This window comes from Pteropus medius, unplaced genomic scaffold (genome assembly GCF_902729225.1).
Source record: "Pteropus medius unplaced genomic scaffold, Ma_sr-lr_union100, whole genome shotgun sequence".
Lineage (NCBI taxonomy): Eukaryota > Metazoa > Chordata > Mammalia > Chiroptera > Pteropodidae > Pteropus > Pteropus medius.
The window spans coordinates 9,597,057-9,621,066 of NW_024346667.1; the positions used below are offsets into that span (position 1 = coordinate 9,597,057).

A 24,010-nucleotide genomic window follows, 5' to 3' on the forward strand; every position below is an offset into this window, starting at 1 on the left:
CGCGGTTGGTAGAGTCCACCGGTCAGGGACGGGGTGGGGCTTCCTCTGTTCGAGGTGGTCTCGTTCCCCCGCGGCAGTGAACCCTCGTGTCTGCGGGTTCTCGCGCTCTAGTTGGTCACATGGACGTGTAGCCATCGAGACAGTTTTCTAGTTCCGTTTACTAAAGCATCTTCTCTTTGGCTGTATAAGGCGCAGGTGACGCTGTTATGCCGAATTCGCGGACCAGGGCCCGCCGGGGCGCCGGGAGTGGCGCCGGAGCAGCCGGCCGGGAGGAGCTGGTGTCGCGGTCCTTACAGAGCGCAGAGCACTGCATGCGCGCCCAGGACTTCGGCACGGCCTATGCTCACTACCTCCTCGTGCTCAGCCTGGCGCCGGAGCTGAAAGACGATGTGAAGGTGAGGAGGGCCCCTCTTTCTTTGACTTGCTGGCAGATCGTCTGCTCTCGTAAAAATAAATAAATTGGGAGAAGAGAGCAGGTGGTTGCTATTAATATTTACTGATAAGCCTTGCCTCCTTTCTTTTGTTCACACCCATCAGAAAATCCTGTCTGCCCCACCTTCAAAATATATCCAGAATCTTATCACTTGTCACCACCTTTGTCTTTAACTACCCTGGTTCAAGCCTCAGTCATCTGCTTACTGTTGCTTAGGCTTGCGACTAAGCTTTCTCCTGCAGCCTATCACAACAGAGCCAGTGTGAGCTCTTCATAACAAAAATTAAGATGACATCATTTCTCTATGGCAAAACTTCCTTCACACTCAAATTCGAAAGGCTATACTGTAAATGAGGCCTCAGGTGATAGTCTCCCAAATACTGTATTGAATTCTAGCTGTCCTTGCCACAGGGCCTTTGCTGTTGTCCCTGTTTTAGGTCGAAGAAATGTTGTGGGTTTATGTAATTGAATAAAATTCGACATTAGCCCAATCATTTGATGATGCTTCAAATTATTGGATTATTTGTGACAATTATTCTATTTAAATGAATTTGAAAAATGATTTAATTTTGCATTCAGTTTTAAGCTTCAAGCTATGTTACTTTATTTCACTCACGGTTTCTCAACCTCAGTACTATTAACATTTTGGATGGGATAATTCTTTGTGGTGGAGGGCTGTCTGGTGCACTATAGCATGTTTAGCAACATCCCCGACCTCTATCCAACAGATATCAGTAGCGTCTAAACGTTTGTAGTTCACATAAATTTAGTGTAAATTTCAGGACCAGCTGTCTTAAAGGCAGAAAAGGTGATATGATAGATACAGTAGGCAACAGTAGAGTAATCGATCAATCTGAGTGCTACTTCCTCTATTCTTTGTTCCTCAAAATTTCCTCTCGTAAAACAGGGACAGTATCTTTCTTATAGCTATTTATTGTGTATTAAAAGTGTATCTATACGAGCAACTAATTATCTATTCTATTTCAATAAAGCCGGGGGGGAAAAGTATATCTAAAATTTGTATTTCAATGCGTGATGTTCAGTTGGGTTCAGTAACTAGCTCTGTTTCCTGCTGAAAAAAAAAAATCCATATTTCTTTGTGTGGGCTTTTACAAAAGATATCTCTTTAGTCTTACATCCTACTATTTCCTCTACTCCCCATACCCACACTTCAGGCACAACCTGAATATAAAGTTGTATAATATGTACCTATTAATTCCCTGATTCATTTCATATAATTGTGCTTTTTCCCACTCACACCCTAGAATCTTCCTCCCCATTCTTGTCTCTCTAGTAAACTTAATCACAGTTCAGTTTCAGGTATCAATTCTTCTGTATAAAATATATGAAGATGATGTAAAATGAGATCATGATAAACCTGGAATGACTAAAGCCCTCTCTTTTTTCACTGTGTTGCAGTGTGGAGAATGTCTGGAGGGAGGTGTAATTGGAGTGAGGATGACTGTGGGAAGGCTATTGCTGTAGTCCAGCAAGTGATTAAAAGGGCCAGATTACGGTATAACCCTAGGGATGAAGAGGAGGTGACAGATTTAAAGATATTGAGAGAGAATTTGCTGGGTTTGCAACTAATTGTATTGGAGTTAAGGTAACATTATAAGGCAACTTCATTGCGGTTGGGTGGTACCTTGACCTTATATCCTGTGAGAGAGGGATATGATGAGTTCAGTTTAGAACATTTTGAATTTTTTCAAAATTGGTAAAATTCTGTGAGGCCTCTGTGAAGATAGGGACAGTATTTATGTTCTTATTTGTAATTCTCTGTGTACTGATTGTTCAAGAGATGGCTAAGGGTGCAATCCCTGATTGAGATGGCTGATAGGAAGTTTTATTCATGAGCCTGAGGTTCACAAGAGAGGATCTTGATTATAGATGTAGATGTAGCCATCCATCAACACATAAATGATAGTTAATGCATTGGAGATGAATGCGAAGAGGGCTGAGGTCAAACTCCTAAAACATAGGAAGTCCACAAAAAAGAGGTAGGTGGAGAATGTGAAATGGCAGCTAAAAATGGAGACAGATTAGAGAGCAGTCAAACTGTCTAATTCAGCATGTTATTGCCATGAATGTGGTAAAATTTAATCATTTGTGTATTTGTTTAGCAAACAATGCCTACTAAAGCTAAATAAAAATTAAGGTGATCATTTAATAATAGTGAAGTTTTATTCTCGGAAATTCAACCACTGCTGTATATTCTTTCGTAATTTTTATTATTGACTTACTGTTTTCTCTTTTGTAAAGGAAACTTTTCAATATACACTCTTCAGATGGGCTGAAGAGCTTGATGCTCTCAATAGAACACAAGACTTACTTGGTTGCTATGAGCAAGCCTTGGAGCTGTTTCCTGATGATGAAGTGATTTGCAATAGTATGGGGGAGCATCTCTTCAGGTGTGTAGTGATTTCATATTACTTGTTAAGAATTACTCTATCAGTCTAGATCAGGAATAAATTGTAAAGTAATTTGAATAGGGAAAATTTAATATAAAGAGTTATTAACAAGATCAGAGTAATGACGAATTGGTTAGTAAGATATAAAGAGAATTCAGAAGAATCTAGGAATAGCAGATATAATATGTAATAACAGAATAGTTTTAATATTATATCCTATATAATAACCATTGCCCCAACGGCTAGGACAGAGTATCAAGGACGAGTTCAGCTCCTTACTAGGCTGAGATCCAGGCCTTGTTGGAGAGAACATAACCGAGGTTCACAAGAGAGCAGAGAAATCACCGTGGTGCCATGCCAGGGCATTTGTAGATAATGTTCTCTGGAACTTAGTGGACATTTGCCATTGGAATTTCTGTCTGGTTTGATATTTTTTCTCTCTCTTGTTGGTGTCCTTAGAAACAATGGTTCTCTTTTTGCAATCATTTTTCATATCTGTAATATTTAAGTAAAATATATAATTATGATAACAAGTACAACTGGTATAAACTGGTCTGGCAGCAAATTCAGCTGACTCTTGGTGACCATTCAATTCAGTTGCTGTTAGAAAAGATATTCAGGCACACCAGAGAGGAGGCTACTAGCCATAGGCTTTAGCACTTTTTACAGAGCAAATGGTTTTTCGAAAGCGCTAGTGTTCTGGTAGGTTGGTTAAATGGAGGATGACTTTGAGAGCTTCTGTTGTGCTATAGATAGTACAAAAGTAATTGCAGTCAAGTGTTTGTTAGTGTTCTGGAATGCATAAATATAGGGGTTCAGAAAGGAAAGAAGTGATCACGGATTACAGTCCTCACTGAAAGCTTCCCAAAGGAGATGGCACTTGGGTTGCGTAGGATTTGAGGTGGTCTTGAGAGATTCTCAGGCCAGTTGAGTGGCATGAACAAAGGCATTGTAATTAATAGCACAGTCAAATATTTTGTTTGTCATTTTTTACTAGGATGGGCTTTAGAGACGAAGCAGCTGGGTATTTTCATAAAGCAGTGAAACTAAACCCTGATTTCAGTGATGCAAAAGAGAATTTTTATCGTGTTGCAAACTGGTTGGTGGAACGCTGGCACTTTATCATGCTTAATGACACCAAAAGGAATACAATTTACAATGCAGCAATCCAAAAGGCAGTTTGTTTGGGATCCAAAAGTGTTTTGGACATTGGAGCAGGAACTGGAATACTGAGGTTTGAGTACTTGTGTTTTAATTGATATACATGTATGCTAATGTAAATTAAAAATTTTACCAAATATAGCATATTTAACTCATTTTAAAATAGTTTTTCGTAAACTTATTAAGATTTTTCATGCTATTGTATTTTTTACTATAACTTTTGCTTTATCAAAAACTGGACATAACTACTAAGAAAAATTTGGGGCTGTTGTTGAAATTTTGCATTAAATTTTAATAGAATTTTTTACATTAATATTCTGGTTGACTCTAGATGTTTAATTCCATTAGTGTTCTTCATGCCAGTTGTGTCTTTGTAATAAAGTGGATGTCATGATTTATTGTATGATTTGTTTCTTAACAAGAACATTAGTTCATTTTTAACATGGAATGAATAATGGTTGTCTTAAATAATTAAAGGGAAACCCCATGTTTAAGTATCATAATTCCACCAAAATTTGAAAAAAAATACAGTGGATTACTTTTTCTTGATGGAGCATTTTTCCCTTTATAGCATGTTTGCTAAAAAAGCTGGAGCTCATTCAGTGTATGCCTGCGAGTTGTCCAAGACCATGTATGAACTTGCCTGTGATGTAGTGGCAGCAAACCAGATGGAAGCAGGGATCAAACTTTTACATATGAAGTCGCTTGACGTAGAAATTCCAAAACACATTCCTGAAAGGTATTATAAAGTAAACCAATTTTAGTGTTTTTAATCCACTATTTTATTTTTTAAAAATTAAGATATTTAACATTTCTAGCTTCTAGTCCAAACAAAAATGTTAAAACTCTTATATTGTAAAGATATGGATATAGGATAGTTTAGCATAAGATGGATTTTCATGAAGTCATATTTTTGATAAAAAGTATTTAAAGACCTAGAGAAAAATTTGTGGCCAGGATCTTAATAAAGAAACTGGACCTTTAGCAAATCACTTTACTTTTGTTAATTCTAGAGTTCTAGTTGTAAAAATGGGTAATGTGTCCTATGTGGTCAATAACTATTTAAAAACTGTTCTTAAAAATAATGCATGAGTGGATCAGGTTTGATAGACTTATCATATTTTGAGTTAATATCCTTGGCTAAAATCAAAGCTTTAGAAGTCAGCTGTCAATGGCTTAGGCCCTTTAAATGTTTTAAATAGTATCTCATAAGTCTTGGTTTTTGAGTATGTTATCTCACTTTAATCCATACCACAAGGGTGATGGAATTTTAGAGCTAGAAGGGATTTAAAATCATCTAGTTCAACACTCATTTTAGAGAGTTTTTTCTGTGTAGCACTTGCTTTACTACCTCTCCTGAGTAGTCTATCTTCTCATCTTATTTAAATTCAGTTTATATTGAAACAGGGCTTTTTATACTTTGTTGTCATTTGGACTATGATTTTTAAAAGTCGTCTTATGTATATACCTAATAATATTTACATGATACTTATGCTTCTCTGTAGTCTCTACATTTGTTCTCATAAAATAGAACGAAGTCTTTAGATTGTTGAAGCAGATAATTGTACTCATTTTATAGAAATTAACAGTTCCTGAATTGTTTTACTTTGCTCAGACAGCTGTAACAAAATACTGTAGGCGAGGTGGCTTAAACAACAGACATTTATTTTCTCGGTTTTGGAGGGTAGAAGTTCATGATCAGGGTGCCAGCAAGTTTAGTTTCTAGTGAGAGTTCTGTTCCTAGCTTGCAGATGGCTGCCTTCCTGCTGTGTCCTCACATGGCCTTTCCTCTGTGCATATGAAAAGAGAGAGATCACCAGTATCTCTTTCACTTTTATAATGACATCAGTTCTATGAGGTTATCACCACCCTTATGATAGCATTTAACCTTAATTACCTCCTAAAGACCCTCTCCGAATACAGTCACATTGGGGGTTAGGACTTCAACATGAATTTTGATGGTTCACAGTCAGTCCATGCCATGACTCAAAGTTACCTTAATTTAATTACATTTTTCTCACAAATAGTGTTGTAGAAGGATCTACTGGCTTTCACTGAGGAGATATGGATTCTAATAAGGACTTCATTATTTATTTTGACCTTGAGCTAATCTAAAGATTGGACTAGATGATTTGAGATACCTTCCACATTCTATATGTATAGAGTCATAAATATTGAAAGTGTGTGTGTGTGTGTGTGTATTGGGTTTAGACACTGTGGGGAATACCAAAGTTTTTGTTCTCAAGGTACCTACAAATTAGATAGGAAGATCTGGAATAATCATGAAATGTTTTTTGTTTGTTTGTTTGTTTTTTTATCTTCTAACTGTACAAATAAATGATGCCAGCAGGAAGTGCTAAAGAAGTCCAGAGGAGGAAGTAATTATTTTAGTATGTCTTTGAGTGAAATTTTCTAGAAAGAAAGAATGGACAGAAAATTAGAGCTCTGTGGATTAGACTTTAATGAAAACTCACATGTAGTGGAAAAGCAAGAGAAGTAACAAGAGAGGCACAATCGATGCATAAGATTAGTAAACATGGATAATGAAGGTAGAAAAGGATTTTAAGAGGCAGGGCTTCTCACCCACATTAAATGTTGTTTGTACATCAAGAAAAATGAAAATTGAGAAAGATTTTATTTTGATAAGTAGAGAAGTCACTGATGATAGTATTTTTATAGAGTATTGGGATAGAAGTCCAATTACTCCTTACTAAGGAGGGAGACTGGTCAAAGTAATGGGTTTGAACCACTCTTAAGGATTAAAGCAGGAATCATGAGTAGGCAGCAGAGTTAAGTGAAGGTTGTGCCCCGCCCCACACACACACCCACCCCACCCAGTGGAGAACAGAGGAGCTGGAGGAACATTAGAGTCAAGTTCCTCAAGATTCAAGAGTAGATATTAAAAATGAAATGTATTAGAAAATTTTTACATATGAACTGTTTCTATAACATACTCTTCCTTTCTCCTCTCAGCTTTGACATCTTTATATAAATAGCATGATATTTTACTTACATATGTCTTTAAAAAATCATTCTATAGAGTATCCCTAGTTGTAACAGAAACTGTCGATGCAGGTTTATTTGGAGAAGGAATTGTGGAAAGTTTGATTCATGCATGGGAGCATTTACTTTTACAGCCAAAGGTAAGCTTAAAACTTAAGTTAGATTAAGACTTCATTATTTTAACAGATATTTATTGACCCCCTAGCATATTTGCAGAGCAGTATGAAATACAGCCCATTTTCAAGGCACATACTGTGTAGTTGGAAAGAAAGCTGCGCAAAAAAAAATTTAATAACATAATGCAATGTATACTTGTGTGCTCAAATGGGGTATATAGGCAGAAAATACTCCAGAAAGGAATTCATTATTGCTTTGTGAAGGAACTGACTGTTGATTGAATAGAGTTGAAAAATGGAAGTACTTTGTCTTACAGCCCCCATGGCAAATTATCAAAAGGGACTCTAGTGATAGCTGGCTTGGTGTGGTTTTAAGGTACTAGTTGACTCCAGGGTACTGATTGGACATGACTACCTTTTATAATCACCAAATTATATTTTTCAATGAAATGATCTAAGTGCCCAAAAGTTGTAGATTTGGTTTATGTAATACGTATTATGAATGAAAAGATTTTAACATGTTGTAAGAATTCAGTACTTATACAAAAATGATTTAGATTTAAAACAACTAATTAAAGGGCGAAAAGAAGAGCAGTTTGTTTTACAAGTAGATAAAGATGATTTTGGCTTCCCAGTTAAAGTCATACCCAATAGTCATTTGCTATATGTAAACTTACAGACTTATAAGTATCCCCTTTCATTTCCTCCCTTCCTGTTTGTACTGTTAAAACCACATATGTATAAGGTTATGTGTGTATATATGTGTGCATAAATATACAAACACACATTATATATACATATGTACATTATGTGTATACCTATGTGTAGCAATGAAAATAAACTTTTTAAAGGGCAAAAACCCTAAACCTGCTTATCCTTGCCTATTGTTTAAGTTTTTGTTCTTATTAATTTTCATCATTTGTCATCACACATATTTTTGCATACATGTAACTGAATGTAGTTTTTATTGTTATATTTTTAGACTGGAGGTGAAAATGGTAATTGTGAAAAGTTTGGGAAAGTTATACCAGCAAGTGCTGTTATCTTTGGGATGGCAGTAGAATGTGCACAGATAAGGAGACATCATAGGTAAGTGATTATTTACATAGTAAATATCTAAAAATAACAATTTTAAGGACTAGGCTGTACTTTAAAGGTTATTTAATGAATATTTATTCAGATGAGAATTTGTAGTTTTCTGACCTTGAAATTCATGATGTTTATTCCAGCCTTAATTATCTTTTTTCCTTTTTTAAAATTTTCTTTAAAAATAGGACTCTAAGGTTAAAACCAGCTTTCAGTTTTCTAGTGGAAAATTAATTGTGATAAAATTTAGTGTCCTTTTGATGTGTGATAGATTCATGTAGAAATATGTTAAGTTCAGATTGATTTTATATGAAAGTAAAATAAAAGTTTACAATATGAAAATCATTTCAGTTTTAATTTATTTTTCATTTCCTTCTTAATAACTTTATTGCTATTATAATGTTTTGTGGTTGAGTGGGATGAAATTTTAGAATCTTTCTACCCTTGAGATTCTGAGATTTACTTACCAATTATAATACAGGTAAAAATGTTTTTAGTTTTAGAAGTTTCTTGGTTACATTTTTTTCTTTGAAAATTAATGGGCTTTTTTTTGGCTAAAACATTGATTCATATTTTGTTAGGACTTTTAAAGAAGTCCTGCTTGCAGTAACTTATTAGTGGTAAATGTAACAAATATCTTAGGAAATACTAATGAGTAAAAGAATGAAATAAAAATCATCCTGATAATTGCTGTAGGTAAATACTGTTCATCTTTATTGTATATTTTTCCTTACACTTTTCTGTATATATTACATGGTGATAAGTAAAAATATTTATTGATCGTTAGGGCACAGGGCACCAACCAAAGGGACAGACTGGTTTAACAAGAGCGTACTGGTTGAGTGTCAGCTTTGTGTAAGTAAGTGTGTTGTATGTGAATTTGTGTTTCAGAAGTGGCAATAGATATATTTTACCTTTTGTTAATAGATTTGCTTCATGATTTTTAAAAATCAGTTTCCTAGTGTAGTTTTCAGAGTTTAGAATTTTTAGGTTGCTTCCATTTTTCTGTTTGTAAGAACAAGGGTAAATATCTTTGTATTTATGTCCTTGTGGACTTTATTTATTATTTTCTCAAGATAACTTTCTTAATAAAGAACTACTGCGTTGAAAGGTATGAACATTATTCAGGCTATATAGAAACATTGCTCAATTGCACACCAGAAAAGATAGGTTGTGTTTTGCTGAGATTTCTAGCTATAACATATTTCTAGACTCCTTGCCCTCATTATGTTTTCTCTTTATATTTTATAGAAAAAAATTGTTTGCCTAGCAAAATAGAAATTAAATGATTGGTGTCTACCATTTAAAAAAAGAATTCCTTCATCACTGACTTATTTATATTATAAATGAGTGTCTTGACTATGCAACAGAAGCACTAGAGGAACTTAGGTAAAAATAAAAATGCCGTACATTTTGTTTGAGTAGGTCTGGGTGAGCGAGGCCTAATATCTGTTTTTCACAAAGCTCAGCAGTGTGGGTTGAGGACTGTAAAGAAAAGTTCTGAAAGAAATGTAAATGAATGTTGCTGTTTTATCTGGTAGAAACATTTATAAACCATTATTATAAAAATTACTGTTTGGAACCTAATCAGTTGAATCTTATGCTCATCTGAATAAGTACATATTTTAAGAATAACCAAGAAAACTATTTTAACTTACTTTATTAGTTAAAAAACTAGAAATAAAGAACAGTAATGTATTGATGTAGAAATAGAAAAATAAATCAGTGGAACACAGTAAGAAATCTCAATATAAACCTTTGATGAATTTATAAGGATTTAGTATCTGATACAGGTTTGGTGTTTTAGATAGTGGAGAAAGGATAAATTATTCAGCAAATAGAGATAGTGTGCTTCATTTGGGGAAAAATGTTAGATCCTTTTAATTCCAGATGAATCAAATATCTAAGTGTAAAAAATCCATTAACTGATGAAGGCTTTCTAAAGTAAAGCACAGGGTTTCTAGAAGCAATAAAAGATTGACAAATTTGACCATATTAAAAAAAAAAATGAAAAAAAAATTCACTATTTTACATCATTGGTGAAAGATAAAGTTAAAAGGCAAGTGACAGATGAGATAAAAATTGCGACTTTTAAAGCATAAATATAATTGTCTATTTAACAGAGAAATGAAAATTAATAGGATAGCATTTTTAACTGTTTATGTTTACAAACTAAAAATGATCGATCCTATACTGTTTTCTTGTAGGTGGTGCCACATTGTAATAGCTCAGTTTAGCATTATCTAACAAAACCAAAGATGTGTATAGTCCTTGACCTAGCATTTCCACTTCTGATAATCTGTCTCGATAAATACTCATATATGTGTGCAGTGATATGTATGTAAGGATGCTTACCGTAATAGTGTAGTTGGAAAAATCAAAACAAAAATCTATCTGAATGTTTATTAATAAGAAAATGTTTCAATAAATTTTAGTAAAACATTCACCCAATGCAATACCTCAGAAATGTCAAAAAGAATTAGTTAAGGTACATGTACCAACATAGAAATTCATGACGTACTATTAGGGAAAAACACAAGGTGTAATCCTAGGAGCATTGAGCATACATAGTACTCAAATCTTGGTTTCTGGGTACCATTCCTCACTGCAAGATACTTTGATAACTTAGAGAAATGACTGCTTCCAGGACTGGGGCAGGGCAGATTCAGGATGACTCTGGAACATCTTAGGTCAAAAAAAAATGATAAGGGTGTTAAAGAACACAGGGATATGCTTGGAAGTATCTCCCACTGGCCAAATCTGGGACAGTTTAAGGACTAAAATATGTAAGGGCAGTTGTGAATTAAAACCCATTGCCTAAAATGAGAATCCATGAATCTCTACTTATAATAAATAGATTAATACGTTATTGAGAAAAACTCATACAGTAGAATGCTAATTCAAAATGTAGAACAACTGATGCAGAATTACTATTTGCAATCCTTGTGGAAAGATGCAAGCAAGAATTACGAATGGATACTAAATCAAAGGGAGAAACTTGATGAGGATCATGTATTAATATAGTTTCAAAATATCTTACTGCAATTAATACAAATTACTTATTACAAAAAGAAAAATGTTAAAATATACAGGGAAGAATACATAACATCTTGACAAAGTGATCAGGATTGATATCACCAATAAGATTCCTCCAAATTTGATACTTTGAGGATACATCACTTGGGAAGTATTACGTCCAAAATGTATAACCTGTCTGTAATTGTGAGGAAGCCTCAGACAAACCCAGATTGGGGCCAGTCTATTAAATAACTGGCCCTCCTTCTTCAAAAATGTTAATGTTATTAGAGACAAAGTAAGGATGAGGAACTGTTTCAGGTTAAAGAAGATTGAAGATACAGGACAGCTAAATTGAAATCATGATCCTGTATCAGAGAGAAAAAACTATACAGGACATTTTTGATTTATAGATCATTTGACAAATGTGGAATATGGACTGAAGATTAGGTAATAAAGAATTTGATAACTGAATTGTGATTAAGAAAATATCCCCATTCATAATAATGATACACTGAAGTATCTATTAAGAAATAAATGAGCATGATGAATGTAACCTACTCACAAATGATTCAGAAGAAAGAATATATATGGAGAGGAGAGAATATGATAAAGCAAATGTGGCAGAATATTAAAAAATTTTGAGTCTGGTTAAAGGATGTGGGAGTTCTTTAGACTATCCAGGAAGTTTTCTATAAATGTGAAATTTTCAAAATAAAGAGTTAAGAGTACAGAAAAAAACATGTATAATATTTCTGAGCAATATAATACATATTATTACATAAATATAAAGAAAAAAGATATGAAAGGATACACATCAAACTTAACAGTGAAAAAATAGGGACAAAGGAGTACTATGAAGATAGACTTACACTTTTTTTTACTATACTGTTTACTGTTTGAAAAAAATAACTATACTCATGTATTTTATAGGACATTAAAAGAAACTTTTTGTCACATTCTTTTTGCTTATATATATTTGTCACATCCTTTTGCTTCTATAACTTATGACTTTTAATTAAGAGTTATTAAGATCAAGAATACCATTTGATAATTTATCATTTGAGAGTATAATAAAATTTCTAGAAGAAGGTCGTTTGAACTTCTGAAACCCTATACAGGTAGATAGACTAATAAATGAATATCTGAGATAAGATGAGGTTGGAGTATTCCTTTCACAAAATGGTGTTGCTAATTCCATTTGATAATTTATCTTTTGAGAATATAATAAAATTATTTCTAGAAGTAGACTGAACTTCTGAAACTCTATAAAGGCAGATGGACTAATAAATGAATGTCTCTGACATAAGATGAGGTTGGAGTATTTCCTCTTACAAAGTGGTGTTGCTAAAATGTTCATGATTTTTTTTAGTGTAAATTATTGACATCAAACATTATAGTGAGTACATAGATCATAAATTTATGATTTGATGAACTTTCATGAAGTTGATAGACTTGTGTATTGCTCAAAGCAAGGTTCAGAACATTACCACACACCAGAAACTTCTATTTACCCGTACTCTACCCGCCAAGAGTAGCCACTATCCTGACTTCTAACACCATAGATCATTTTGCTGGTTTTGAATTTCATACAAATGGAATCATACATTTTTTTTTGTGTGTGCCTGGCTTTTTTCATCCAACACATTCACATTTTTATGTGTAGTTTGTTCATTCTCATTGCTGTATAGTATACCATTCTATGAACATACCACAATACATTTGTTCACTTTGCTGTCTAGGGACATTTAGGTAAAATCCAGTTTTTTGGCATTGGAAATAGTAGAGCGATAAACATTCTTGAACATGCCTTTTGTGATGGTCTGTGTGTACTTTGTGGGCCATATTCCTGGAAGTGGAAATGTCAAACACCTGAAACAGATCATGTTCAGCCTGAGTGATGAAGCCCACCCAAGGGTCTTACTAATTTTATATTCCTACCAATAGCGTGTTGTCTGTAATCGTACCAACACTTGGTATCGACTGTGTATTTTCCTCATTCTGGTTCATTTCCCTGATGACTAATGAATCCGAGCAACATTCATATGCTTATTGGCCATTTGGATGTGCTCTTTTGTGAAATGTCTAAGTCTTTTGCCCATTTTTGTTTTTGTTCTTTTTAATTTGCAGGAATTTAAAAATATATTTTGGATAGGAGGCTTTTGTTGAATTGATGTATTATAAATCTCTTTTACTCATTGGCTTGCCATTTTACCTTCTTACTGGCTATCTTTTGATGAGCATATGTTCTTAATTTTAATGTAGACCTATTTATCATTTGTTTTCCTTAATAAATAGTGAGTGTGTATGTAATTGTGTTTAATAAACCTTTGTCCATAAAGTTTTATTTAATTTTTAGCTTTATTTTTGCTGGATTCAATGCGCTACATGATTCTAAAAACAAAAAAAATCTTTCTCCCTTCCTCCCCTTATTTCCCGTCTCACCAGGGTGGGTGTTAAGGACATTGCTGGGATCTGTTTGCCAACAAATGTGAAATTTCAGAGTCCAGCTTATTCTTCTGTAGATAATGAAGAAACAATTGAACCTTATACAACTGAAAAGATGAGTCGAGTTCCTGGAGGATATTTGGCTTTGACAGAGTGTTTTGAAATTATGACAGTAGATTTCAACAATCTTGAGGTAAAAAAAAAAAGTTCAATTACTATTTTTAAGCATTAAACTTCATCTGTTGTTTAAAAGAATTAATACATAGGACAGTCGTATGAGTTTGCATGGAATTCCACTTACTATGTAAGGAAAATAATTAAACAGTAACCAGAATTCCCTCCTGAAATTATTTACTTTAAATACAGAGAAAAATATTTCTAGGATTTGTTGAGAATGAGTAAAGTGTCAGCCAGATACTTTCACATGTGTTCTTAGGTTGCTCAGACAACAATGTTGCAATACAGTTTTAATTATCCTTGTGCTATACAGCACGGATCCCCAGCCCCTAGTCCTGGGACAGCTACTGGTCTGTGGCCTGTTAGGCCACACAGCGGGTGGTGAGTGGCAGGCCAGCTAGCGAAGCTTCATCTGTATTTGCAGCTGCTCCCCAGTGCTAGCATCACTGCCTCAGCTCCATCTCAGATCATCAGGCATTAGATTCTCATAGGAGCGCCGGTCCCTGGTGCCAAAAAGGTTGGGGACCGCTGCTGTACAGATGAAGGAACTGTTACTTACATTAATTTCCCACTTATAATGCAACATGTGAGTGCAGAGGCAGGAGTTCTAATCAAGATGTTTCTGGCTTTTCTGAGTCATGCTGCTGTTTCAAATTAACAGCATTCCTTAAAATGAACAGTAATTGTATTGTATGACTATTAGGGTGACCAACCATCTCGGTTTGCCCGGGACTGAGCTGTTCCCGAGACGTGAGACTTTCAATTTTGAAACTGGGACAGTATTGGGAAAATCAGGTCAAATTGGTCACCTAGTCCATGTGTGTGTTGCCAGCGGGTGGGAGGATGTGCTGTACAAAGAAAGTGCTCAAAGAAATCGAAGTTATAGAGAATCCTCTGAAGATCTTTAAAGGGTTAAATGTTCAAGTACATAAGTTTTTTAGATGAAAGCTGCTTGGAGATAGAAGACTTTGGGAGAGTCATTTTAGTCTAAGATTTTTATAATTTAATAAAAGTTTTCTCCTATTAATTGTTACTAGATTTTTCTTGAGGTGGTCTGGAGCTAAATGCGCATTTTGGCATTGCTTCCTAAGGCTGAGCTTCAAGAGCATTTCTTTTCTAATAGAACATTCCAGTAAAGAACAGCATTACAGCTGTTAACTACCCCAAAGCTATCCTTTAGTTTAAGATTTCTTATTTTAATTTTTCCTTGCCACAATTTAAAAATAAAAACACCTTTAATATTAAGGCTTTAATTTTGAAAGCGTTGCTTGCCTATTTAACACTTTCAAGTAATACAGAAGTATAGAAGGGAAAAAGAAAAAGTACATTTCTTCACTTTTTGAATTTAAGCCCTTCTTTCTCAAGATTAACAGTTGGAAGTGCATCTCTTCAAACTTGCGTTTCTATTCTACACACACAAACACACTTTTTACAAAACAAGACAGTCTATTGCTTTTCCATTCACTGCTCTTATTCAACAATATATCATAAACTTCTTTCTACATCAGTAATATGTTTATGCCTCATTGTTTTTAATAGTTGTATGATGTTCCACTGTGATAGAGTTTCCCATTCACTGTGCCTTAAATGGTTGTAGGGGTACCAAGATTTTGATCCCTTAAGGGCACTGGCAGGAATGAGAACTTACAAAAATAGAAAGTAATGTGATATTGGGGTGTGTATGTATTAAATATATAAATTTAATTTTATATTTCTTTTACATTTTAATTCCTTTTGCATTTTTTTTTGTCAGGAATTAAAAGGTCTTGCAACCAAAAAGCCTGGTAAAATTGGTGTCCCAGTTATTAAAGAAGGCCTACTAGATGCTATTGTGGTTTGGTTTGTACTCCAGCTTGATGACGAACACAGTTTATCCACAAGTCCTAGTGAGGAAACATGTTGGGAACAGGCTGTCTACCCCGTGCATGACCTAGCAGGTATTATATTGTCTAATTTTTTTGTTTGTTTTTTTAAACTTATTGCTTTAATCCTCTAAGCATTTGAGTCAGTGTCAGAAAAATTATTTCAAATACGAAGTTTTCAGTCAAGGAAGATTGTTTAATCTTTTGAGAATTTTCTTTTTTAAAAGTAGCTTTAATCAATATCATATATGTAGTTGAGAAGAGAAACTAAAACACAACTCTGCTGCATACCACTCACAAAGATCTATCATTAAATTATTTCTTCTGCTCTGATTAGTTACCAGTACATAAGAGAAATGCCAGTCCATTTTTTATGGCACACAGTGCCATAAAAAGCATTACTTTTAGTGCAAGACTCCTTACAGCTTACAGAATCTGATGGCATCTGTGGGGCCCTGGGTCATAGAGATGCACATACTCATGTAAGTACAAAGTTTTTCAGTTTTAGAGCGTACCTGAATCCATGGACTTCTCTAGGAAAGTTCTATATTAAAGATATTTTTGGTACAGAAATTTTTTTTACCAACAACTTGTTTTCAGTACATTTCACAGCAGTTATATTACATAGAAAAACTCTACCTTTTTAAAAGTGGCTATTTGTTTCTCCTCTGATGGATCTAATTTGGCAAGATCATTAAGTCATGGAATCAGTATTGTGGCTAGTATGGTGTTGTTGGAGTCAGTCAGGTAAGGTAGATTTGGGTTCAGATCTCAGCTCTTCTGCTTACTGACTCCCTGGCTGGCCTTGCTGGTTATTTCTCAGAGCTTTTGTACTTGCTATATAAAAATGGGATGATTCTACCTACCTTGCAAGACTGTTGTGGGGATCATTAGAGATAATGAACGTAGAATGCCTACCATAGTGACTGGCACTTAATAAGTAACGTTTTCTATTTGTATTTGTGTATCCTAAAACTTTTATAGTAACTTATTCAGATGAGCTTTAAAAAAAAAAAAATCATTCTTAGAGAAAGGACATTTTAAATGTTTAAACATAGAATAACACCTTGTATTTTCAACTGGCTCTAGGGCTGATAAAGAATTGTGATTGTACATTTACATCTTAAAGTTTACCAAGTGTGCAGGGTCAGGGCTGGTTAGTACCTGGATGGGAGACCACCTCAGAATACCAGGTGCTGTAGGCGTTAAAAAAAAAATTAAAGTTTACCAAATGTGAAAGCTAATAGAAAAGAGCATGATATAGTCTATTCTATGACTTAGTTTTTCCTTATATTTTCAAATTTATAAAATTACAAGACTGTCAGAGATATTACCGATAAGGTTCTATTGAATGCTGCTTTGTTCTTTTGGAAATTTCTGTTGAAGAATGTCCCTTTAAGTTTAAGTGAAGTTTGGTGTTGAACCCTGAATTTTATTTATCTTTGTTATTTTTGGCTTCATTACCAAAGAAGATTGAGAGTTCCCTGTTGCCCTTTCCCCAACCTCCAATTTTGAGGTCTCAGTGATACTCAGTGATTGTAGTAAAAGCACTAAATACTGATAATTAGGGTTCAGTAATGGAGCTCTTGAACCTATTAGACTATGAGTTAATTAAATCTTTAAACTTGTTTTTCCTACGTAAAAACTGGAGGGATTTTCCTAGGTTTTTTTTTTTTTGTAGGAAATGATTAATTCACTTAATTCTAATAAACCAATAAACATAGTCTTTCCTGTAGTGATTTAAAAAAATGGGGTGGTGGAATGGGAGGACAGATGTGTTTATGTGATGATCATCAGGCTTATAAATACTCATATTCATCAATTATAACTTTTTTTCTTCTGTTTTATGAAGACTACTGGATAAAGCCTGGGGATCATGTGATGATGGAAGTATCTTGTCAAGATTGTTACTTAAGAATCCAGGGTGTCAGTGTCTTCAGTTCAGAACATAAAATGGATGTTGGGAAAAGTTTTGCCAAGAATAAAGACTTGCTGTCATTAGGAAATGAGGCTGAACTCTGTAGTGCCCTGGCTAACCTTCAGACCAGTAAACCAGATGCTATGGAGCAGACATGTGTATTGGAATCCACAGAAATTGCTTTGCTTAATAACATACCGTATCATGAAGGCTTTAAAATGGCAATGAGGAAAGTGTTGTCTTCACTGACTCCAGAGAAACCATGTCAGGCCATGGAGACTCACTGTCAGGATAGTGACATGAGCTGTGAAAGTGGACAGAATAATTCTGAACAGAGTGCCTCTGAGCCTTTCTATGTGTTAGACGTGTCTGAAGGCTTCTCTCTTCTGCCTATAATTGCTGGCACACTTGGGCAGGTTAAACCTTACAGTTCTGTGGAGAAAGACCAGCACCGTATCACACTGGACCTCATATCTGAAGCCAATCACTTTCCTAAAGAAACACTTGAGTTTTGGTTGAGACATGTAGAAGACGAATCTGCTGTGCTGCAAAGGCCTAAATCAGACAAGTTGTGGAGTATAATTATATTGGATGTCATTGAGCCATCTGGGCTCATTCAGCAGGAAATAATGGAAAAAGCTGCAATATCTAGGTAAAACACAAAGTATAAACTTGGGTTTTTTTTGAGCTCAAACTTTAATTTTTTAAAAAAATTTTTTAATGGCATAACTGTGCAAATGAGTCATGATCTTGTAGTGTTCCTCAAGTATTTCTTTTCAGGACCTGTGACCTCATTCCTTTCTCTGTGTACATGGCATTACTAATTTTTTATCCCTAAAGGCCCCCCTGCACTGTAGATGTGAAGAGAGCCTACTTTGGGATTGGACTACCTATATGTAGTATAGGAAATTAAGTACAGATATGTAGGGATAGATAAGACATTTAGGGTAAATAAAAACAAATTTCAGCTTGCTAATTTCATAGAATGGTACCCTCTTGTGACTAGGGTTAAAATTTTATCTGGTTTGGTAAAGGCATAGATAGAAATTTTGTTAAGAGCTATGTAATTTTGTTGAGAGATGTGTAATTTTAACAATTATGGAGATTCAGTTTCTACTAGACTTTACCTAAAATGCTAAAAAGTTAAGTTGGAAAGGAATGACAGATGAGTAAAGCATTGTGTTAGGGTAGGGTCCATTTTAGGCTAATCTGTATACAGGACTTATTACAACTTACTGCAACTTTGTTTGCTGAACCATTTGATAGAGGTCAATTTCATAACTTTAACCCTTATTTTAACAATTAGCAGGTGTCTCCTTAGAACAAAGGTTTTCCTCTACATAACACACTAAAATGATCACACTCAGGAAACTTAGCATTGATAAAATACTATTATTTAATATATAGTCTTGTTTTAGTACTTTCCCTACTGTCCCAGTAATATACTTTTTATTGCTTTTCTTCTTCACCAATCTGGAAATTCAGATTGAAACCAGCTTGGAATATTCAGTAAAATTGAGGGATTTAATGTTTGATTGTAAATGCGACAAATGAAAATAATTATTTGGTTTAAAGTGTCCTCTACCTCTCTTTCATTTGATGGCATTAGGTGACCCACCCACCCCACCCCCCACATCTCTCACACAGTTCAGGTATCAGGAAACAGACCATACAGGTAGGTATGGAAGCTGCCTTGCTTAAGAGCCCTAAATTTCATGTAAGAACTGGTATCTCTCATAGACATAGTTTCCAAGTCCAAGCGATAGGAACACTTGGCTGCAGGTTATTCCACATTCAGAGAAGCCCAAAGGTAGTGTGGTTTCCCATCAGGCACTTAGAGTTTGTTCATAGTTCTCTCAGTCTAGATGCAATCTACCTTTTAACATTAATTAATTTTTTTTTTTTTAATCTTCATAGCAGTGTTGCTGATAACAGTCAACTTCCAGCCTTTTAGGATTTTCAGGCAAACAGAAGGTGAACCCAAGATCAATTGTAGGAGAAAGGGTTTTATTAACCCTTTACTTTGTTTACTAGAGCACTTGGCTTTTTAATCTTTTTTTTTTTTTCTTTCAGTATTTAACTTCTTATTTTGAAATAATTTTAAGCTTATAGGGAAGTTAAATAGTACAAAGAACTTAACATATCTACACCCAGATTCACACATTGCATTTGGTTTTCATGTTTCTTTAGTCTCTTTTATTCTGGAATAGTTCTTCCATCTTCCATGATGTTAGTTTGGAAGAAAGTGGGCCATTTATTTTGGAAATGTTCATGTTTTCTTTATTAGATTCAGTTTATCCATTTTAGAGAGGAACACCACAGAAGTTTTGTCACATCAGGAGGTACATAGTGTTACTTTATTCCATTATTATTGTTAATTTAGATCAGTTCATTGAAGTTGTATCAACCAAGTTTTTTGACATAAGTTGCTGTTTTTCCCTTTGTAATGAATAAGTCATTTCTGGGGGGTGAGACTATGTAAATATCCTTTTCCTAATCAAACTGTCACCTACTAATTTTAATATTCATTCATGACTTTATGAATCTAAAGACATATCCATCCAGCTGACTGGTTGCTTTTCTCTTTCATAGATCAGCAGTCACATTGTTTGACTTGTCGGGAAGTTATTTCTAGTAGTTTACCATTCTGAACTACAAGCCAATAACATAAAGTCCATTAGACTTTATACAATCAGTAGCTCACTAATTAATCAGGATTCAGTTATTGGTATTTATTTATAATATATAGGGAATCAGGATGCTTTTTAAATTTTTTCCTTCTCTAGGTGTTTGCTACAATCTGGAGGCAAGATCTTCCCTCAGTATGTGCTTATGTTTGGGTTGCTTGTGGAGTCACAGACATTGGTAGAAGAGAGTTCTGTTCAAGGAACAGCACGAACTCTTGGGTTAAATATAGCACCTTTTATTAACCAGTTTCAGGTAAGTGTCTAGAAGGTAAGGTTCAAGCAGGTAGCTGTTATCCACAGTCTACCTCATCTCTCTCTGTAGTTTTATATAGTCATTGTGTTTAGCTGGATTAGGATGGTAATGTTTCCTAGAACAAAGGAATTTATTATGGTAAAAAAATCAATCTAGGGAAGGTCGGATATCTTCAAGCATGTCCAGGGAGAGGTTGATGTATCTGTGTCCTATTTCACCATGGACAGTTGCTCTCTAATATTTTATTCACACAGAAGGGCACTTAATTTTTTTTTTAAATTAAATTTATTGGGGTGACACTGGTTAATAAAATAATATAGGGTTCAAGTGTTGAGTTCTATGTCATCTGTATTGCATTGCGTGTTCACCACCCAAAGTCAAATCTCTGTCACTATGTATTTGACCACCTTTACCGTTTCCTCACTCCACACCTATTTTTCCCTTTGTAATGAATACGTCTTTTGTGGGGGTGAGACTGTAAATATTCTTTTGTTAGTCAAACTTTCACCTACCAGTTTTAATATCCATTGATGACTTTCCCTCTGGTAGGAAGGGTACTTTTTAAATCAATTTCCTTTTTATTTCAAATAATGAGGGTAAAATGATGGGACACTTTACAGCAGTGGTTGTCAACCATTTGACTATACAGTCATGTGCCCCATAGTGATGTTTCAGTCAACAAAGGACTGTATATCCAATGGTGGTCCATAAGATGGTCATGGAGCTGAAAAGTTCCTATCACCTAGTGATATCGTAGCCATGATAATGTCAGCAGTGCATTTACTCATGTGTTTGTGATGTAAACAAACTTTTTGTGCTGCCAGTCATATACAAGTACAGCATATACAATTACAGTGGTGGGCTATACCATTTAGGTTTGTGTAAGTACGCTGTGATGTTCTCAACAAAATCACCTAATGACACATTTCTCAGAGCATAATCCCCTGGCTAAGCATCGCATGAATCACTTGCAGAACTACTAACAGGATCCCAACTCCAAATCGACCTGAGGTATGGCCTGAGCAGTTGGGGACTTTTTAAAAGCTCCTTTGATGATTTTAATTTGCAGCCAAAGTTGAGAATCACTGCCTTATGGAAATAAACTGAATTTTTCAAATGAAATCCACTATTATACATATGTATTCAATATATATTGAATTTGGCATATTTTCTCAAACAGTTCAATAGTTACACTATTTGCTTATTAGTTCATCTTTTACACATAAGCACATCCTTGGTTTAAACACTTTGGAGCAGTTTGACTTTCATTGAAGCAGAGAATTTATAGGTAATTGAAACCATGATTTAAGCAAATGATTTAACCTCCCTAAACCTTTATTCATTCTTCCTGTAAAACTGGAATCATGAAAGTCCTTATGCCTTTAGGTTAAATGTGGGAATTAAGTTAAATGAGGTAATAGATGTAAAAGGCATTCTATCATACTGAGCCAACTATAAAGCAATTGATGAGTCTTGGCCACACACACAAAAAAAAATTTGAAAGTTTCATGCTTTCTTTAGGTACCGATACGTGTGTTTTTGGACCTCCCTTCGCTGCCCTGCACCCCTTTAAGCGAGCCGGTGGAACTCCTAAGACTAGATCTAATGACTCCGTATTTGAACACCTCTAACAGTGAAGTAAAGGTGATGCAAAATAATTTCTCTTATCGTGTATCTGGAATAATTACACTAGGTAATACTTTATGTAAATAGAATTGTTTTAACCACTTTTTTTAAAGACTTAAATGTTTTTCTGAACAATATCCAGAAATGGATGTGGCTTAATATTACTGAATATTAATTTGAACTGGGTAAATATATTTATGAAGTAAAGATCTAAAGAGACAAGGACTGACTTATTTAATGCTGATGAAATTTTCATGACTTCTTAATTTTCCTAGGTACACATTTGTAAATCTGGACAAGTGACTGCTATTCCATTTTGGTACCATATGTACCTTGATGATGAGATTAGGTTGGATACGTCCAGTGAAGTCTCCCACTGGAAACAAGCTGCAGTTGTTTTAGATACTCCCGTCCAGGTGGAAGTGGGCGAGGTACTTGTGCTCAACGTCCAGCACCACAAAAGCAATGTCAGCATCACAGTAAAGCGATGAGCAGTTTTGATGAAAAACTGGTTAAGTAGAGCAAGTACACAATTTTTCTGGTCTGAATAGTGGGACTGTAATCATAAACTGGGGATGTAAAGATATAATTCCTTGTAACAAATATTTTTTTAAAATTGATAATAAAGTATTTAAAATGTAAATTATAGTTGCATTACTACAAAAATATTTGCTGTGGACTTCCTTTCTGAAAAAAGGCTGTTTTTTTCAAATTAGGAAACTTTATTGCTTGGTTTTACTTTCTGTGTATTAAATTTTGCTGAACAGTTTTGTCAGTATACTAAAACAATAGAGATAAGGGATTTTGAGTCATCTTCATTGCCATGTGTTAAGCAAAAAATTTAAGTTTTTAAGGTATTTTAACTTTTTATTCTTAAATCCAAACTTATAATTGGTAAACATCAAAAAATTGGCTTCCACTGAAAACTGAGGGTTGTGGTTACCCTTAAATTCTAAGCTTGCTTCTTTTAAATACTAGATATACTTCTGAAATACCTTCTTAGGTTGTTTTGGGAATACAAACCTGCATTAAGAATTTAAGCTATAAACTAAGAGGAGAAGAGATAGGAAAAAAATAAAATCTTAATTTAAGGAGGCAGCATTTTTCCTCGTCTACTTTGGCAAAGAAAAATGAAAAAGCTGATAAATTCAAGGAGTTGTTCAACTTAAACCAGTATTTTCAAAGTTCTGATTTGAATTGATCCAATTTTTAAAGACTTGAAATAGATTAATAAGATTATCATGCCTTGTACGTGCTATGCGCTTTTTGTAAGTTAAGCCATAAAGAAATTAAGATGTACTTTTTTTCCACATTGCCTGTTCTCATTACCTCTGCTATTATACTACCTAGCTTTACTTTCAGTAGAAATGTTTAGATTATAATAGTGGACAGAACAAAGACTTTGTACCTAATTACTGTCAACCAGCCCATATATGTGAATGGAAGTGTATATAAATACATAAAGCAAAAGTTTTGAGAAATTATACTTATCCTTGCTATTTGCAGCATACCACTCTAGCATTTTCTGTATTTTATTTTCAGTATTAAATATTAAACATGATCCAGTGGATTGCGATTAGCAATTAGAGAAATTCCATTCTAAGTAATTTCTCCCAAATAGCACCTACATGGCCTTCCTATCACAAGTTTCTAATTTGATCTAGTCTCTATCCAGTTTATTCATCTCAGTCAGGAATAACCTATCATATTAGCAGTGTTGCAAGTATTTTTAGATTTAAGATTAATTAGATTAGGTCCTAGTCATCCTAATAGGAATATAAGGCAGGTTTCTTCCCATCATAGGTATACAGTTT

General features: G+C 34.4%; 1 protein-coding gene across 4 annotated transcripts; it reads left to right on the forward strand.

Annotated features, from left to right (window-relative positions):
* Nucleotides 1-14: 14 nt before the first annotated feature.
* PRMT9 (protein arginine methyltransferase 9) lies at nt 15-23,666 on the forward strand. Of its 4 annotated transcripts, XM_039876002.1 has the most exons (13): nt 263-395; nt 1,853-2,039; nt 2,696-2,844; nt 3,842-4,078; nt 4,577-4,744; nt 7,046-7,148; nt 8,107-8,213; nt 13,674-13,866; nt 15,604-15,787; nt 17,565-18,282; nt 20,417-20,570; nt 22,092-22,214; nt 22,472-22,839. In XM_039876002.1, the coding sequence occupies exons 3-13, from the start codon at nt 2,825-2,827 to the stop codon at nt 22,685-22,687; spliced, it is 2,223 nt and encodes a 740-aa protein (XP_039731936.1). In that variant the 5' UTR covers nt 263-395; nt 1,853-2,039; nt 2,696-2,824; the 3' UTR covers nt 22,688-22,839. The 4 variants fall into 4 exon arrangements, with proteins under 4 accessions (XP_039731937.1, XP_039731935.1, XP_039731936.1 ...); XM_039876001.1 differs by lacking the exon at nt 1,853-2,039 and having other exon boundaries at nt 27-395; nt 22,472-23,666; XM_039876004.1 differs by lacking the exons at nt 263-395; nt 1,853-2,039; nt 2,696-2,844; nt 3,842-4,078 and having other exon boundaries at nt 7,081-7,148.
* Nucleotides 23,667-24,010: the final 344 nt, after the last annotated feature.